At 41.5% G+C, this 19,191-nt stretch overlaps 1 protein-coding gene across 2 annotated transcripts in view; it reads right to left on the bottom strand.

The window, feature by feature from the left end:
- Nucleotides 1-19,191, bottom strand: part of SMG6 (SMG6 nonsense mediated mRNA decay factor) — a 234,875-nt gene that overhangs the window by 213,014 nt on the left and 2,670 nt on the right. For both annotated transcript variants that reach the window (XM_032615690.1, XM_032615689.1), the window contains exons 2-8: nucleotides 17,349-19,083; nucleotides 16,605-16,797; nucleotides 16,016-16,126; nucleotides 12,495-12,601; nucleotides 12,186-12,264; nucleotides 4,174-4,284; nucleotides 3,594-3,806 (exon numbers count right to left, since the gene is read on the bottom strand). In XM_032615690.1, coding sequence (XP_032471581.1) covers nucleotides 3,594-3,806; nucleotides 4,174-4,284; nucleotides 12,186-12,264; nucleotides 12,495-12,601; nucleotides 16,016-16,126; nucleotides 16,605-16,797; nucleotides 17,349-19,083 — 2,549 coding nt within the window. The remainder of the gene's footprint in view (nucleotides 1-3,593; nucleotides 3,807-4,173; nucleotides 4,285-12,185; nucleotides 12,265-12,494; nucleotides 12,602-16,015; nucleotides 16,127-16,604; nucleotides 16,798-17,348; nucleotides 19,084-19,191) is intronic.

Here is a 19,191-nt window from a genome sequence, read left to right as displayed (position 1 = left end):
GTTTCCTAACTGGATAAACAGAGAGCTATGAAACTGCAGCCTTCTTCCTCAAGTGCTGGTAGTATAGAACTAAAAGCCCAAACCCAGAGATGTAAATTTAAAAAAAATTAAGGATGGTGCATGTACCCAAGGATGATGTATAGGCTGAAAATATATAAACAGCTTCAACAATAGTTTAGAAAACAAATTACCACATTTTACTCTGCACACATCTGTGATCATCTGAAATTTTTACTAAAAATATACTCGTATGTTATTTGTATAATTAAAAATAAAATAATAAAATGTAATGGATCCAATGTGCAGCTCCGAGAAGCTACACACTGAATAAAAACACATGCCATATGATCCAGCAATCCGACTCCTGGGCATACATCCAGACAAAACTCTAATATGAAAAGATACAGGCACCCCAATGTTCACAGCAGCGCTATTTACAAAAGCCGAGACATTGTAGCAACCTAAAAGTCCATCGACAGATGAATGCATAAAGAAGATGTGGAAAGGGTGTGGTAAAAAGGGAACCCTCCTGCACTGTTGGTGGGAATGCAAATTGATACAACCACTATGGAAAACAGTATGGAGGTTCCTTAAAAAACTAAAAATAGAACTACCATATGACCCAGCAATCCCACTCCTGGGCATATACCCTGAGAAAACCATAATTCAAAAAGAGACATGTACCACAATGTTCACTGCAGCACTATTTACAATAGCCGGGACATGGAACCAACTTAAATGTCCATCGACAGATGAATGGATAAAGAAGATGTGGCACATATATACAATGGAATATTACTCAGCCATAAAAAGAAACAAAATTGAGTTATCTGTAGTGAAGTGGATGGACCTAGAGTCTGCCATACAGAGTGAAGTAAGTCAGAAAGAGAAAAACAAATACCATATTCTAAGGCATACATATGGAATCTAAAAAAAAAGGTGCTGATGAACCTAGTTGCAGGGCAGGAATAAAGATGTAGATATAGAGAATGGACTTGAAGACACGGGGTGGGAGGGAGAAGCTGGAGGGAGAAGCTGGGGCGAGGTGAGAGTAGCATCAACATATATACACTATGGAATGTAAAACAGTTAGCGAGTGGGAAGCAGCACCATAGTACAGGGAGATCGGCTTGGTGCTTTGCGATGACCTAGAGGGGTGGGATAGCGAGGGTGGGAGGGACGGGATATGGGGACATGTGTATGCATATGGTTGATTCACTTTGGTGTACAACAGAAACTAACACATTATTGTAAAGCAATTATACTCCAATAAAGATCTATTTAAAAAAATCACTTTCCTTTTCCAAAAAAAAAAGATGTGATATATACATATATAAAAAATGGAATAGTACTCAGCCATAAAAAACAACGAAATAATGCCATTTGCAGCAACATGGATAGACCTAGAGATTATCATACTAAGTGAAGCAAGTCAAAAAGAGAAAGACAAATACCATATAATATCACTCATATGTGGAATCTAAAATACGACACAAATGAACTTATCTACGAAACAGAAACAGACTCACAGACGTAGAGAACAGACTTGCAGTTGCCAAGGGAGAAGGAGGGGTGAGGGAGGGATGGACTGGGAGTTTGGAATTAGAAGATGCAAATGGATATAGAATGGATAAACAACAAGGTCCTACTGTATAGCAGAGGGAACTATATTCAATATCCTGTACGAACCCATAATGGAAAAGAATATGAAAAAGAATATGTATATATATGTATAAATGAATCACTTTGCTGTATACCAGAAACTAACATAACATTGTATATCAACTATACTTCAATAAATTTTAAAAATGAAAAAGAATAAAAATATAAACTTACAAACACATTGCTTAAAAAATAAATAAAACACCTAATGGAAGAGAGAAAGCTATAAAAGATTAATTATAACTTTTATGAGAGATACTCCCTAAGCTTGAGGCCAAGACCAAAGAAAGCCATAAAATGCTTTCTCAAACTGTCATTGTTGCTTTCATTTTAAAGACACACAGTGGAGTTAATCAATAGAACAATTTATCTCTTATTCAAATAGGCATCCAGTTTGGGGTGGTAATATTCAAACTAGAAGAGGCAGTAGTGAGGGATTCTACCATAGCAGCAACCCCTCTGAGGCACCTTGATGTACTGGGGCCCCATGTACACCATGACGTATAGGAAGTTGGTAGTTTCATTTATAAGCAATGACTGCTTTCCAAGTCATCCCGAAAACAGCTAAAGACTAAAGATATAGGAAGATAAATGGAAATTTTAAATTAAACCTCAAAGGACAAGTCCTCCTATCCCACCACCTTTGACTCATTCTCAGACAACCATGCCTCCAACTTCAAAGAGGAAACAGAAATCATCAAAAGGCCCTCCCTCACCTTCCTCCTATAATACAAACTTACCTGCATCCCCAGTTATCTGTTCCTACCTGCCCTCAAGCACAAGAAAGAGGGGTTTTCTTACCTTCTTTCAGGCTAATCCCCTCATTTGTGCTCTGGATCCTACTTCTTTCTCATCAACTGCAAGGACTTCTCCCTGCCATCTATCTCCTTTCTTTCTTAGACCTCGAACCTGTTTATCATTATGTTCCTTCCTTGAGCAGGTGAAGCAGCTCTCTCATGACTTCAGTACCATCTATAACAGATGCCTTCAAGTATCTTCGTCTCTGGCATAGATCTCTCTCCTCAGCTTCAGATATCCGCTAGCCTCTAAATATCTCCACGTCAATGTCCTATAGAAATTCCAACATGTCCAAAACTAAACTCATCATCTTTCTCCTAAAACCAAGACCATCATTCACCCAGTTTCCAAATGAGAAACCTAAGTGTTACTTTTGATTCCCTCTTCTCCCTCAGCTCCCCATGTCCAATCAAGTCCTTTGGATTTTACCTCATTAATATACTTCTGTTCACTTCTCCCCATCTGCAAAGCCATTTCCTGGTTCAGGTCCTTCTCACATCTCACTTGGATTACTGTAGCACGCTCCTACTCTTCTTATTTCTGTCTTTCCCTTCTCCAAATTTTCCACAAAGCAGCCAGAGTCATATTTCTAAAGTGCACATCTGAGATTTCCCTATTTAAAGCACTCAGTAGCTCCCTACTACCTTCAGGATAAAGGTCAAATTACTTATTACATGACCCTTCAAGGCCTGGTCCCAGATTACCCCACCACCCACTCCTCTATAAATTTTACCCTCAAGGCACAATGAACCCTCCATTTGCAGTTTTCCAACTACTGTGTCCTCTCCCTGGCTTCAAAAATCCCACACAGAATCCTAAAGCATCATATTGATGACTATAAACCCAAAGCAACAAAAAACTGTCATCCTATACAAATCCTAAATTAATCTTCATTTAGAAAAATTACTTTTACTAAATTCTACAGTGCCACATAGTGGTGAGAGAGGGAAGCGAATAGCAAAGGTAAAGGAAGTGTAGGCGGAGGACATAAATGAGAACATCAAGGAGCCTGAAGTGATCTTCCTTTCCTGAGATAAATGGGAATGTCTGTGCAGTGCTCCATGGTTGCATGTACCAGAACACTCACGCTTACTCAGCTAGTCTTGCTCATAACATCACCCTCAGGAACTTACATCACTGGGGCTCAGGCTGCCCAGCCCATTCTCCTGCTCAGAATCCTTCCCAGACTCAGTGCCCTGGGAGGACCGGGGATGGGATGGATGAATCCAGATCTCCAGGCGAGTGGTGTCATCTCCAACATGCCGGAAAGTGGATTTCTTTGCTTTCTGCCATTGGTCAGGGCTCAGTTCCAATTCCTCGTGTTGCTTCTTTTCCATCTGTTCTGCCTGTACGACATACAAACATATAAGCTCAGACTGTCCTGGGATTCAGCCAATCAAGAGAAGTGCTCATCTCACCTGAGTTTGTTGCCCAAGAACTGTAAAAAGTAAAGACTTTGCCATAGTTCCACAGTAGCAGAGTATCATCTGTTTTGTCTCATACAAGTTATTAATTCTGTAAACCAGATGCTGTGAGCCCTGGAGAGCTCTCCTAAAGCTGAGTTTCGTTCTGCATAAAGACTGACTGACTCCCATCAGCACAGCCCGAGGGGACCCCTTCAGGACATTATCAGTCGTTTCCTTAAGGACACAGAGACACTAAGAGAAACACATTCTTCTAGGAAGGAATGATTCTGCCTGCATCCCCACTCACCTTCCGTTTGGTCTCTTCAAACAAGCTCATGAGACTCTCCTTGGCAGTCAGGATAGGGTTGCTGGCAGCTAGACTGCGCATATAGTAATAGACGGCATCAAGCTTCCTCCTCTGCAGAAAGAGGTCAGAGACACTGAGTCAACCAGTTCTCTTCTGGACTCCAGCCTGAGTCAGCAGACCCAGGAAACCCTACCATCCCTCCCAGCCTGTGCTCCAAGCTGTGAGGAGTTCCAGCATGAAAATGAGACAACCATCCACGGGAGAAGCCATGGCGAGTGCGTCAGAGCTCTCTTCTTGCCCACTACTATGTCTCACATGTAGAGGTACTTGTAAAGCCACATGCTCAAAAGCAGGAGAAACGAATAAAGAGCTCACAAAATACGAAACCAATTATGTTTTCTTTTTAGAGAAAGAAAATGTTCAGCATGTACTAATTATTGCTTTTAAAACATTACAAATAACAATGGCAATATCACTGATTAAGCATAGCTAAGTGTGAGGTAAATGATCAGCACTTCATAGATATTATGATATTATTTCCAAACCTAAGGAAACTGCCCCACAGGGATTACTATTCCCGTTTTAATAATGAAGAGACAGAGGCTCAGGAAGATTATTACATAACTTGCCCAACAAGGTCTCAAAGCCAAATCCCAGATAAGCCAGTATTTGAACCTAGGTCTGCCTGGCTCCTAAGTTTATGTCTTCACTACAACATACTGACTCCACGAAGAAAAGGAAACAAACTATTATCCAATGCATGCAGCAAGTAAACACTTCAAGTCCATTTTAAAACCAATTAATAAGTAAAAGAAAGGGAGAGGGTCAGAAAGAAGGAAAAACACTGAAATAAAGGGGGAAAGAATATCAAAAAGCCTTTCTATCTTTCTATCATATACATTGTTACCTTTTCTGTCTCAAAATGCACCTAGACTACTACTTCCCTCTCTCCCCAGCACCTACTCACTCTTTAAAAGACCCATCTTGCATTCATCTAGCATGGTTAAAGGTGTACATTCTAAGCTCAACTGCCTGAGTCTGAATTTGGTCCTGCCATTTATTAGGTATAACCCTAAGAAAGTCAACCTAGAAAGGTTTCCTTATTTGTAAAATGAATATATTCACCAACATATATGGCTCCTGAAAAGATTAAAATTCATATAATATATACAGTTTAACAGAATATCTGGTACTCAGTTTCAGTCAGTTAAGTGGGAGCTATCTTTAATGTTATTCCAATTACGCCACTCATTTGATTTTACAGTATTTTATCAGTTCTACAATGATCTTTTTCTTTTCTTTCTTTTTTTTTTTTTTTTTGCAGTACGCGGGCCTCTCACTGCTGCGGCCTCTCCCACCACGGAGCACAGGCTCCAGACGCGCAGGCTCAGCGGCCATGGCTCACGGGCCCAGCCGCTCCGCGGCACACGGGATCCTCCTGGACTGGGGCACGAACCCGTGTCCCCTGCATCGGCAGGCGGACTCTCAACCACTGCACCACCAGGGAAGCCCTTTTTCATATTTTAACATCTCTGAAATCAAGATACAACTCAATCACTATCTATCATCATGTCTTATTTTAATTCACATTCTTCTTTCTTAGTGGTATAGGAAATGATGTATCTAACAATCAATTGAATTGCATCATATTGCATCAAGTCTAATTTGTATCATTGTCTATACACCTCACTTGTCTTCTCAACAATGTTTTCTTTCAGGACAGAAACCATATCAAATATTTACCACTCACAGCACCTAGCAAAGCACTGTGCACAGCATGTTCTCAGTAAATCCACTGAATGAAAGGTTACAGAAAAGCTGAGAAAGTGATCTTAAAAGACAACTGGGGGCACTTTTCTGGTGGTCCAGTGGCTAAGACTCTGCACTTCCAATGCAAGGGGCATGGGTTCAATCCCTGGTCAGGGAACTAAGATCTCACATGCCGCTTGACATGGCCAAAAAAACAGACAACTGGGTTAACACAGAGACAGAAAAGGAGGGACAGAGGAAAAGAACTTGAAAAGAGTACTAACTTAGGTAAGAGGTCCATGAAAGAAACACATACCAATTTAATTAGTGTAGCAACAGACCACTGAGGGAAGACACAAGATTAACACTCAAGGGACTTCCCTGGTGGTCCAGCGGTTAAGACTCGCACTCCCAATGCAGGGGGCCTGGGTTCAATCCCTGGTCAGGGAACTAGATCCCACATGCCATAACTAAGATCCCACATGCCGCAACTAAGACCCAGCACAGCCAAATAAATACATATTAAAAAAAAAAAAAAAAAAGATTAACACTGAAAAATCACTTGTATTTCTACACATTAGTAGTGAACAATCTGAAAAATTAGGAAAATAATTCCATTCATAATACCATCAAAAATAATAACATACCTTTATATGTTAGGAATATTTATATCTTAGGAATAAATTTAACCTAGGAAATGCAAAACTTATACACTGAAAACGACCACACATTTCTGAAAGAAATTAGAGAAGACCTAAATAAATGGAAAACATCCTGTGTTTGTGCAGAAGACAATACTGTAAAGATGTAAATACTCCCCAAAGCAATCCACAGATTCAGTGCAATCCTTATCAAAATCACAATGACTGTTTTGGCAGAAATGAAAAAGCCGATCCTAAAATCCATATGGAATTCCAAGAAACCCCAGATAGCCAAAACAATCTTGAAAAAGAAAAACAAAGTTGGAAGACTCACATACCCAATCTCAAAACTTACCACAAAGCTACAGCAATTAAAACAACGTAGTACTGGCACAAAGGTGGACATATGGATCAACGTGAGAGAATCTAGAGTCCAGAAATAAACCTATCATGTATCAACTGACTTTCGACAAGGGTGCCAAGACTATTTAATGGGGAAAGAACAGTCTCTTCAACAAATGGTGCTAGGAGAATTGGATGTCCACATGCAAAAGAACGAACTGGACCCTTACTTCACACCATATACAAAAATTAACCAAAAATGGATCAAAGACCTAAATATAAGAACTAAAACTATAAAAAATGTATCCCTGTATTTTCCTCTAAATAAATAAATAATAAATCTTAACTTTTAATTTGGTTAAGAGTTTCTTAGCTATGACATCAAAGCACAAGCAACAAAAGAAAAAATAGATGAATTGGACTTCATCAAAATTAAAAACTTCTGTGGGGAACTCCCTGATGGCGCAGTGGTTAAGACTCCAAGCTCCTAATGCAGGGGACCCCAGTTTGATCCCTGGTCAGGGAACTAGATGCCACATGCCACAACTAAGAGTTTGCATGCCACAACTAAGGAGCCCGCCTGCCACAACTAAGGAGCCCACCTGCCGCAACTAAGACCCAGCATAACCAAATAAATACATAAATCTTTAAAAAAAAAAAAAACTTTTGTGCATTAAAGGGCACTATTAAGAGAGTGAAAAGACAACCCATAAAATGGGAGAAAATATTTGTAAATCAAATATCTGATAAACGTCAGAATATATAAAGAACTCCTGCATCTCAACAACAAAAAAGACAACCCAATTTAAAAATATGCAAAGGATCTGAATAGACATTTCTCCAAAGAAGATATGCAGATGGCCAACAAGAACATTAAACAATCAGTACTCATTAGGGAAATGCAAGTCAAAACCACAATGCCATACAACTTTGAAGCAGTTAGGCTGGCTACTATTTAAATACACACACACACACACACACACACACACACAACAACAACAACAACAGAAAATAGTGTGTGTTAGGAAGGATGTGGAGAAACTGGAACCCTTGTGCACTACTGGTGGGAATGTAAAATGGTGCAGCTGCCAATATGGTGGTTCTTCCAAAAACTGAAAATACAATTACCACATGACCCAGCAATTCCACTTCTGAGTATATATTCAAAAGAATTGAAAGAAGAGTCACGAAGAGGTATCTGCACCCTCATATTCATAGTAGTATTATTCACAATGGCCAAAAGGTAGAAGTGTCCATCGAGAGATGAACAGATAAACAAAATGTGGTAGATACATACAATTGAATATTATTCAGCCTTAAGGTGGAAACTGACATGAGCTGTAACATGGATGAACCTTAAGGATATAATGCTAACTGAAATAAGCCAGTCACAAAAAGACAAATACTTTTAGATGCTATTTATATTAGGTAACTAGAGTAGACAAATTCACAGAGGTGGAAAGGTGAAGAAGGGTGGTTGCCAATGGCTACAGGAAGGGAAAAATAGGGAGGTGTTGTTTTAATGGGTAGAGAGTTTCAGTTTTGCAAGATGAATAGAGTTCTGGAGAGTGATTGCACAACAATGTGAATGTATTCAACACTACTGAACAGTACACTTAAAAATGGGTAAGATGGGGGCTTCCCTGGTGGCGCAGTGGTTGAGAGTGCGCCTGCCAATGCAGGGGACATGGGTTCGAGCCCTGGTCCGGGAAGATCCCACATGCTGTGGAGCAACTAAGCCCGTGCGCCACAACTACTGGGCCTGCACTCTAGAGCCCGCAAGCCACAACTACTGAGCCTGAGTGCCACAACTACTGAGCCTGAGTGCCACAACTACTGAAGCCCACGTGCCTAGAGCCCATGCTCTGCAACAAGAGAAGCCACTGCAATGAGAAGCCCGCACACCGCAACAAAGAGTAGAGCTGCTCTCCACAACTAGAGAAAGCCCGCATGCAGCAACGAAGATCCAACGCAGCCAAAAATTAATTAATTAATTTAATTTAAAAAAATGGGTAAGATGGCAAATTTGGTTTTATGTGTATTTTACAATTAAGAAAAATTTTTTTAATTTTCTTAATTTTTAAAAAGATGGGTAAAGGACTTGAATAGACATTTTTCCAAACATCCAAATAAGCATATGAAAAGATGTTCAATATCATTAGTCATTAGGGAAATGCAAATCAAAACCACAATGACATACCACTTCACACTCACTAGATCTGTAGATGTCAACAAACTGATTCTAAAGTTTATATGGAAAGGCAAAACATCCAGGATAGCCTGCACAATATTGAAGGAAAAGAAAAAAGCTGGAAGAAAGAAAAAAAAAAAGAAAAAAGTTGGAAGACTGACACTACCCGACTTCAAGATTTGCTATAAAGCTACCGTAATCAAGACAGTGTGGTACTGGCCAAAAAACAGACAAATAGATCAATGGAACAGAATACAGAGCCCAGAAGTAGACCCTCACAAATACAGTCAGTCGATCTTTGACAAAGGAGCAAAGACAATTCAATGGAGAAAGGATAGTCTTTTCAACAAATAGTGTTGAAAACAACTGGACATCCACATGCAAAACAAAGAATCTATACACAGACCTTACACCTGTCACAAAAATTAACTCAAAATGTACCGTAGACTTAAATGTAAAATGCAAAACTCTACAACTCCTAGAAGATAACATAGGAGAAAATCTAAGTAACCTGGGTTTAGTCATGCCTTCTTAGATACGACACCAAAAGCACAATCCATGAAAGAAAAAGTTGGCTAAGTTGGATTTCCTTAACCTTAAAAACTTCTGCTCTGTGAAAAACACTAAGAAAATGAAAAGAAAGCCACAGACTGAGAGAAAATATTTGTAAGATACATGTCTGATAAAGGACTGGTATCCAAAACATAAAATGAACTCTTAAGACTCAATAAGAAAACAAACAACCCAATTTAAAAATGGGCAAAAGATCTAAACAGACACATCACCAAAAATACACAGATGGGAAATTAGCATATTAAAAGATGCTTTACATTGTATGTCTTTAGGGAACTGCAAGTTAAAACGAAGTTTAACACAAATAGGATTTTGCACACCTATTAGAATGAGGAAAATCCAGAACACTGACAACACCAAATGCTGACAAGGGTGCACAGCAATAGGAACTCTCATCCACTGCTGGTAGGAATGCAAAATGGTACAGCCACTATGGAAGACGGTTTGACAGTTTCTTCCAAAACTATATATACTCTAACCACACAACCCAGCAATCACACTCCTAAGTATCTACCCAAATGAGACGAAAGCTTATGTCCACACAAAAACATGCACACGAACGTTTACAGCACTTCTATTAATAACAGTCAAAATCCGGAAACAACCAAGATGTCCTTCAATAGGGCAATAGATAAACTGTGGTACATCCATACAATGGAATATTACTCAACAATAAAAAGAAAAGAGCTATCAAGTCACAAAAATAACCCTAAATGCTAAGTGAAAGAAGCCAATATGAAAAGACTACATACTGTATGGTTCCAACTATATGACATTCTGGAAAAGACAACACTATAGAGACAGTAAAAACATCAGTGATTGCCAAAGGTTTGGGGGAAGGAAGAAGGATAAAGAGGTGGAGGTTGGAGCACAGGATATTTTTAGAGCAGTGAAAATATTCTGCGTGATAATATAATGGTGGATACATGTTATTATACATTTGTTCAAACTCAGAGTGTGCAACAGTAAAAGTGAACCTTAGTGTAAGCTATGGACTTTAGTAATATAATAACGTATCTATACTGGCTCATCAAATGTAACAAATGTACTACACGAATGCAAGATGTTCATAATAGGGAAAACTGAGAGCTGAGGAAGTATATGGGAACTCTCTGCACTTTCTGCTCAACTTTCTATAAACCTAAAACTGACCAAAAAAGAAAAAGAATATTAAAGAAGGAAACACCCACAATGAGGTATCACTTCATACCCACTAGGTTGGTCATAATCAAAAAAATGAAAAGTAACAAACGTTAGCATGAACATGAAGAAACTAGAACTCTCCTACACTGCCAGTGGAAATGTAAAATGGTGCAGCCACTATGAAAAGCAGTTTGGCAGCTTCCCAGAAAGTTAAACATAGAATTACCATATGACCCAGCAATTCCATTCCTAGGTACGGACCATAATTAATGGTTAATTTTGTTACCTGAATTTTACCACAACTTTTATTAAAAGCCATTGAGGGGAAAATTTTTTTAATTATATTTTCTAGTTAACAAGAAAAAAACACAATTCATTAGATTATTACAAAGAAGAAAAACTGGGAAAGGAGACAAGAAATGAGTGAGAAGGGAAAACAGAAGATGGATAAGAATAAAGGGGAGAGAAAAATAAAGCCACAAAGAGGGGTGAAAAAAAAATCTCAACGCATATCACAAAGAGAACAGGACAGAGGTAAAAAGCAGAGAGACAGAAAGATTCAATAGATTCTGCACGAAGTGTATCTGTAAACCACATTACTTAATCAACAATTTCCATCCATAAATAAGTATTAGGAATATTTTTGAATCTTTGTAGAATAAAAATATCAATTCAAGCACTGTTTATTTGGGCAATGAATTTTACAGCATTAAGAAAACTCTCCCTGCTAATGAGCACGTTAGCTGCTTCTTAAACCTTTGGTACTTACCAGTGGCCCCTCCCCGTCTCCCTTGAAGTCAGCTTCCTCACTAGGAGCTCTGTCAGCTCCCAAGGCTCACCTTTAGAGGCACATTTAGAGGAGTTTGGTAAGATCTAAAGAGGTACAATTTGGCACTTACTGTGCTTCTGCTAAGGAGACTCCTTAGGTGAAAAGCTAAGATGAATGAGGGGATGATCTGAGAAAAGGAAGGAAGGATGTACTTCAGACTAGTTGAGGACTTTAAAGGGGAGAGATAAAGGGAGCCTTATTTTCCTTCCAGAAATGAGTAACCTAGTTCAACCTAGGGAAGGGAAACAATACAAGATTCAGAGCAGAAACCTTGGTCAAAAACAAAGAGTGATGTTTGGCTGGAGAATAAGCATTCCCCTAGGAACTTAAGTGCAGTAAAAGTGGATTTAACTGAAGTGAGGGATCCTGACAACTTACCTCTGAAAGTAACAGTAACAAAAGGAGTTTGGGGATGGGAGGCAGAAGGGGATATGCTTTGGGTTATAGTGTTCAGATGAAATCTAGCTCCAGGAGCTGATGCTATCAAAATTCATATTTCTAACACACTGCCTGCAAAATAACTTCCCCATCCAAGATTTCTTACCGTATACACTGCCAGCAGGGCCAACTGGTTATAGGGGCGCCCATTCTTGGGAGCAATGTGCTGGGCTTTCAGGTACCAGCTGTAACAGAAAAACAGTAAAAAAAAAAGTTCTCTATCAACATTTTCCCAATTCATCACCTGATAGCCCTTACTAATTAAGCTGTAACCTTGGAGTGGTAAAGCATGAGGCAAATAGGGTCACCTGTAGGACATATATATAGGAGGCAGCTCAGGTGGCCCATTGCTCTTAATAGGGCTTGGATTAAAGCCACACAGGGAAGAGGAGTCATGAACAAGAGGCAACAGTACCTGCGTGCTTTCCCGTAGTTTGTCGTGTCATTGGCTTGCTCCCGATACCTGGCAATATCTCCTTGGCAAATCATACATCGCTGGGCACTGATCAAGGCATATTTTACCTTCAGGAAAAACGATCAGTCAGTAGCATATACCCAAGAAACTCTAACTTCAACCCCAAAGGACAGGGATGGGGTCAAAATAACAGAGCAGCATTCATAATAAGGCACCAGTCGTCCTCAACAAAGCAAAAAGTTTTCAGTCTAACCTTGACTAGAAAAAAAAGCCAACAATGTGATGCAAAATTTACCGAGAAAGAGTGCAAAAGGGAAAGGAGGTCATTCTTATTTCGAGTCCCAGTCAAGTGGAAGAAAACATTCTGACTCTCTTTGTAGTAGCTGTGTGATCTCAGCTAAGTCTTTGGGACTCAGTTTCTTCATCGGAATATAAAAATATCTATTTCATAGGGAAACTGTAGGGAATAAGTGTAAAAATACAAATTATAAAGTGACATACAGGGAATTCCCTGGAGCTCCAGTGGTTAGAACTCGATGCTTTCACTGCTGTGGGCCTGGGTTTGTTCCCTGGTTGGGGAACTAAGATCCCACAAGCCACGCAGTGCGGCCAAAAAAAAAAAAAAGTGATATACAAATATTAAAATAATTGTTTACTCTGTTCTTTTCCTGCCATCATCTTTCTCTCTTCAAACTGTTAATACAACTGTATTGTGTTACTGCATTGCATCCCCTTTGCAAGACAGTAATAATTCCCTAAAACAATAAGTTACCCTTTAGCAAACACCTGCAACGTGCCAGGACTGAGTAATACTACATATGTTTCCTCACTGATGGGCTTGGCATCTGTCACTCAATGAGAAAACAAAAGAGTAAACCCTTAACAATCCCAAGACACATACCCAACCAAAAAAACCTTCCTAAGGAACATCACTTCATAAGATATAATACCACTCCACCCACAGACAAGAAATTACCATGTCACTGAATAAAGTAGTAGACACTGACCCCACAGGAAGGCTCATTTACTAGCTAAGTGAGTAGCTACTGCACATCAGCCTCCTAACACATATCTCAAAAGTATGCCTCAGCAAAGTTATACATCACTACATGTCATACACCTTCAGAGTTCTGACTACTCCACACATTCTCCCTATGAATGAACACCAAGAATCCTTGGTATTTAACCGGTAAAGCACCAAGGAAACTGCTATGTTTCCACTCTACAGCCACTTTGCTACCTCAACGGGGGGAAGAAAAAAAAAAACAAATTCGGCCAAAGGCTCTCCACTGTCCTCAGAATAAAGTACTAGATGGTCCAGCCTCTGCTGCTCACCTCTCCAGCACCCCTTCCCCTCTCACTCTCTGTGCCTCAGACTAGGCTTTTCTCAGTTCCCCTATCACATGGTGCTTTTCCCACTGCAGGACCTTCACATGTACCGTTCCTATTGCCGAGAATACACCTTTCACCTGGCCAAGGTCTCCGGTCTTCAGCCTCAGCTTAACTGTGACTTCCTCAGGCCTCTATGATCCTCCAAGCCCCTTCACACCACACCCCCCAACATCCTCTACGGAAGTCAATGCATCTGCAATTACCAATGCAACACCTGTACTCATCCCTAATCAAACTCTAAACTCTGAGAGCTAGGAACATGGCTTTCTCGTTCCACACTCAACTAGGTGTGCCTAGAATGGCACCTGGCATGGAGGAGGGACTCAATAGATACTTGCTGACTAGTAATAGAACCTGTGCATGGCAATTCATCAGAAGGAGCAGAAAGGCAAGAGGAAGCCTCTGCTCCATAAATCACACTCCTTTCTCTAATGAATCTACCTCTTCCTCTCCCCTGGCCCTTTCCTCTCAACATATAATTACGCTAAAGTCTCTCCAAGCGTAGAAACAAACTTCTCTTGACACTATGTCTTTTTTTATTTTCTCTCCCCTGGCCCTTTCCTCTCAACATATAATTACGCTAAAGTCTCTCCAAGCTTAGAAACAAACTTCTCTTGACACTATGTCTTTTTTTATTTTCTCTCCCCTGGCCCTTTCCTCTCAACATATAATTACGTTAAAGTCTCTTCCAAGCTTAGAAACAAACTTCTCTTGACACGATGTCTTTTTTTATTTTTTCGGTACGTGGGCCTCTCACTGTTGTGGCCTCTTCCGTTGCGGAGCACAGGCTCCGGACGCGCAGGCTCAGCAGCCATGGCCCACGGGCCCAGCCGCTCCGCGGCACGCGGGATCCTCCCAGACCGGGGCACGAACCCGCGTCCCCTGCATCAGCAGGCGGACTCTGAACCACTGTGCCACCAGGGAAGCCCGACACTATGTCTTTTGACTACTATCTTCCCTTCTTGCCTTCACAGCCTTCTTAAAAGAACAGTCTAAGTTACCCTCTCATTATATCTGCTGCCCCACTTCTCACTCACCACAATCTGGTCTCCATCCTCTCCAACTAATATAACTCATGATAAGGTCATCCAATCCAATGGACAGTTTTTAGTAATCTTAACATTTGAGGATTTTACAGCACTTGACAATTTTACCCACCACCACCTTAAAAACCTGACCCCCTGCTCTCTGGCTAGCTTTCCTAGTTTCCAACTTCTGCTTCAACTATCACCTACACATTGATGACTTCTGAATCTCTATCACCAGCCCAGCTCTTTCTCCTGAGCTCCAGACACACCATAACATTCATTTGTTCATTTTCAAGCTCCTCCACCTAAGCTGATCCAAAACTAATCTCTTCCTTCCCAGCCTCTCTCCTAGGGCACAAAATGGGAGATGATCTGGTCTCCTCATGCCTCCAATCTCATCATTCACACCCAACCAGCCAGCAATTCAATTCTACTCCCTTATATCTTTCCAATCTGTCTCCTCTTCTCCACCTCCACCACCTCTACCTCAGTTCAGGCCCACACCTGACCCTCCTACTTCTACTCTTGCCCAAACACATCCATTTGCCAGACTGACTGGTTCCAAGAACAAATCTATGCTATCCATTTGTTGAAAATCGATCAATAGCTTCTCACTGCTTTCAGGAAAAAATCCAAACTCTTCAGCGTGGCATGTAAGAGATTATGATCCATCCCTTCCTACTTCATCAGCTTTACCTCCTCCAACAGCCCAATCCACATCACAGACAACAGCATGCTGACCTCTTATACTTTCCCAGCAAGGTATGAGTCTCTCACTGTGCCCTGTATCAAAACTGCCCCTTCCACTCCTAGTCATGTTTCAAAACTCAACTTGACAGTCTCTAAGAAACCTGCCTTGACTCCCACCAGTCTAAAGCAGATTCAATTCCTTCCATGCCCCTTCAACACTCTATATATGCCACTGCCGTAGTACTCATGACATTATGTTATAGTTGTTGGTTTACTTGGTCTGTTCCCCCAGAGGGCTGTATTTTTCATTCTTGTATACTCAACACCTAGCATAGTGCCTAGCACATAACTAACACCAGATAAATGCTTACTGAGTGAGTGAATAAATTTAAGATAAAGAAGCTGGCTTACTGTCTTTCGTAATGGCTTGCTGCGAATGGCAAGACCGTCCATGTAGTCCTCCAGTTTGAACTTGTAAGTAACCTGCAGCTTCTGAAGCAAACTATCAAAGAAGTCACTACCCTATAAAGAGAAAAAATAAGAATCAGCCGAATCAGCCTGTTCTGATCCAATCTACCCAGAAAGTGGGGCAAGTGACCCTTTCACAGTTTTGTTAATGCTCAGCCATCTGATGTAAAAGGAGGCATATACAGTATTTAGTGGCCACCAACTAAGCACAAGACAAATTGATAGCATAAGCCTTTCCGTGGTTTTAAAGATATGAAAACACACACACACACACACACACACACACACACACACACACACACACACTCCAGCTAAGACATTCAGAGAGCTTCCAAACTCAAAACTAACTCCAATTGTCAGTAAGTTATGGTGTCAAGGAAGTAACAGACATAGGGTAGGCCTAAGCCCAAGAAAAGAGCATACAGTTTGTTGTCAATGTTGTTATAAAACATAGTATTTTGGGTGGTAAAAACCCATCACCACTAAAGGATGTTGAAGTCTTTATTCTGAGGACATAAAGATGATGGTTTACCTCATCCAACAGCTCCAAAAGTCTGTTCCGAATCTGTTCTGGGTTCTCAACATTCGGATCCTTGAGAAGCTGCCTGAACTTCTCAATCACCTGATAGAAAGCACTCTTCCACAGGATCTGATCCACGTTCTGATTATCAGAGAATTCGATATCTAACAGAATACAGCGCTCATATAGCTGCAGCAGTTCAGCTCTGGAATAAAATACATGCAACTTCTAGCTCCAAATACACCACAGGAAAGGCTAGACTCAAGATCTGAGGTTCCTACAAATCAAACACCTTCCTTGGCAGGAAATCCAAAATGCCACCAGGTATAGTACTCACTCTAGTTTCCATTCTGCACAGCAGAATGTCATTCTAAAGACAGTTATGTCTAAGAAAGTAGTTCTTCCCCATATGCCTCCACCTAAATTTAACAGCCAAAGTAAAATCTTCACCACAAGTTACATGTTGTTCATTTCTTGGCACTTTAGAAAGTCTTTCCTTTTCCATATCCAGATTCCATGTTCTCTTAAAAGATTTTTTTCTTCTTAAAGAAAAAGTGGGAAACATAATCATTTCTAGGACTAGAGACAAAATTTTCTGTTGTTTTTTCCAACTCCCCTTCCCTTACAAAAATCAACGTGAAAGGGAGATAACACCCGGCAGCTTACCTAAAAGGTTTCTACCTTCCTCAGCCATGGGGGCCTGCACACCTCCAGCTTACCCCCATTCCCCTCTAGCCGGGATGGAACCCACCATACCTGAGCTGAGCCATCTTCTCCAGGCCCTCAGGACTGATGCGGTCCCTGGAGAGCAGGTTGCTGAGCTGCAGTTCTTGGTTGTCAGCCACCCGGAGAAGCCGATGTAGTTCCTGTTGCTGCATGTTCCTCATGTGTTGCTCCATCTCCTCAGGACTCATGGTGCTGGCAGGGAGGGGGCTACAGACATACTGTCCTGATGGGGCTGGGTAGCCTGGGTAGTAAGGCGCTGGGTACACACCATTTGTAGGGCCCACCGGGTACTGCAGAGGGCTATAGCCTGTGTAAGGATACTGGGAGGTAGGGCCTGGTGTCCGGGGGTAATAATAAGGGTTGTCTGAGTTTTGAAACTTATAGTAAGATGCTTGGGCCTGGCGTGAGTCACCCCAAGAGGTAGGGCTGACTTCATCATCAGTGTCCAAGAAATGTAGCTGCGGTGTCTGGCTCTTCAGAGCAGGTTTCTGATCAGGATTGTTTGGGTCCCACAATCGTCGAGTGGTGCCTCCTCGGCCCCAACTCCGAGATCCCTTACTACCAGATCCAAATAAAAGCCGAGGTCCCAAAGGCGTAGACTCTGGAGAACCGGCTGAACTGACAGACAGGGTGGTATGGGCAGGCAGAATCAGAATGCCACGGCCACGACCCCGAAGTTCTTGTCTCAGGTTTTTGGACTCCTGCTTCTCAGAGCCTTTGCCCACATTGCTCGAGCCTTTGTCTGACTTTAACCTATCCGAATCCTCCCTGGCTGACCTCACCATGGGGGAATCTTTGTTCATGGTTTCTGCATCGAAAGTAACGCGAAGAGTGCCTCGATTTTCTTTACCATTGCTTTTCTGCTCTCCCTCCCCACAGCCAGACCAGCTTCTTTCTAAATGTTTCTTCCTTTCTGAGCTCCTCTGTGGCCCATCAGACTCATCAATTCTGTCCTCATCCAGGGAGTCAGTTGAGGACATAGATACTTGTTTCTTCAGTCGTGGCCTCTCCTTGGTCCGATCTTGGCGGCGGCGGCGACTTCCATTATCAGTCAGGCCAGTCCCCTCGGCGCTGTTGTTGCTACCCGCTGAGCTGGTACTGCAAGTGCGGTAGCGGTTCCTTCGTTTGTCTGAGCGGGAGTAGCGCTTCACAGAACCTGGCTTCCCCTGAGCTGGGTCATCATTCACCTTCTTCACGCCCTCCCCTTTTTCAACCCTCTTTCCTTTTTCCCCCTTTGCAGCCCTTATTCTGTCACCACTTAGGCTCTTTTCTGCCTCCTCTTTGTCTGGCTTGTTCACAACCTCCTCTTTCACATTTCCCCTACATGCATCTTCCTCTACTCTCAGTTGTTCTACCTGGTTGACGATTTCTTCCTCATCCACCCTGCTGGTCGATTCTTTGGTAACAGTCTGCAAACGCCTTCCAGGCTGATAGATCTGCATGTCAGGTTTCTTTGTTCTCTTGATAATTCTTAGACTTCGATCCTCTTGTCCAACAGTCCTAGGAAAAGACTCCTGTGCCCGGGTATTTTCTGGGTCTACAGGACCATTTTGCTGTGGGCTGTCTTTGCAGACATCTTTAATGAGCTGTGTACCACTTCCAACAGCAGAAGAATCTCTGTCATTAACAATTTCATCCTTAAATTCGTGACCTCCAGAGGCTTCCTTGATTTTAGGTCTGTTCCTTAGTCGGGAAAGACCAGGCTTATAGATTTCAAGATCTGGGCGCCTGTTATCTTTGCGCTGCCTGGGCTCCTTCATGTTTTCTGTGATGTTGGAGAGAGTGTTGGGGAGGAAGAGGTAGGAGAATAAAGGGGAAGGAAAGGAAAAGGAATTGTCATTAAAAGTCAAGCAAGAGGGACTTCCCTGGTGGT

Source organism: Phocoena sinus, chromosome 20 (genome assembly GCF_008692025.1).
Source record: "Phocoena sinus isolate mPhoSin1 chromosome 20, mPhoSin1.pri, whole genome shotgun sequence".
In the NCBI taxonomy this organism is placed as follows: Eukaryota; Metazoa; Chordata; class Mammalia; order Artiodactyla; family Phocoenidae; genus Phocoena; species Phocoena sinus.
This window is presented reverse-complemented; position numbering and strand designations above follow the sequence as displayed.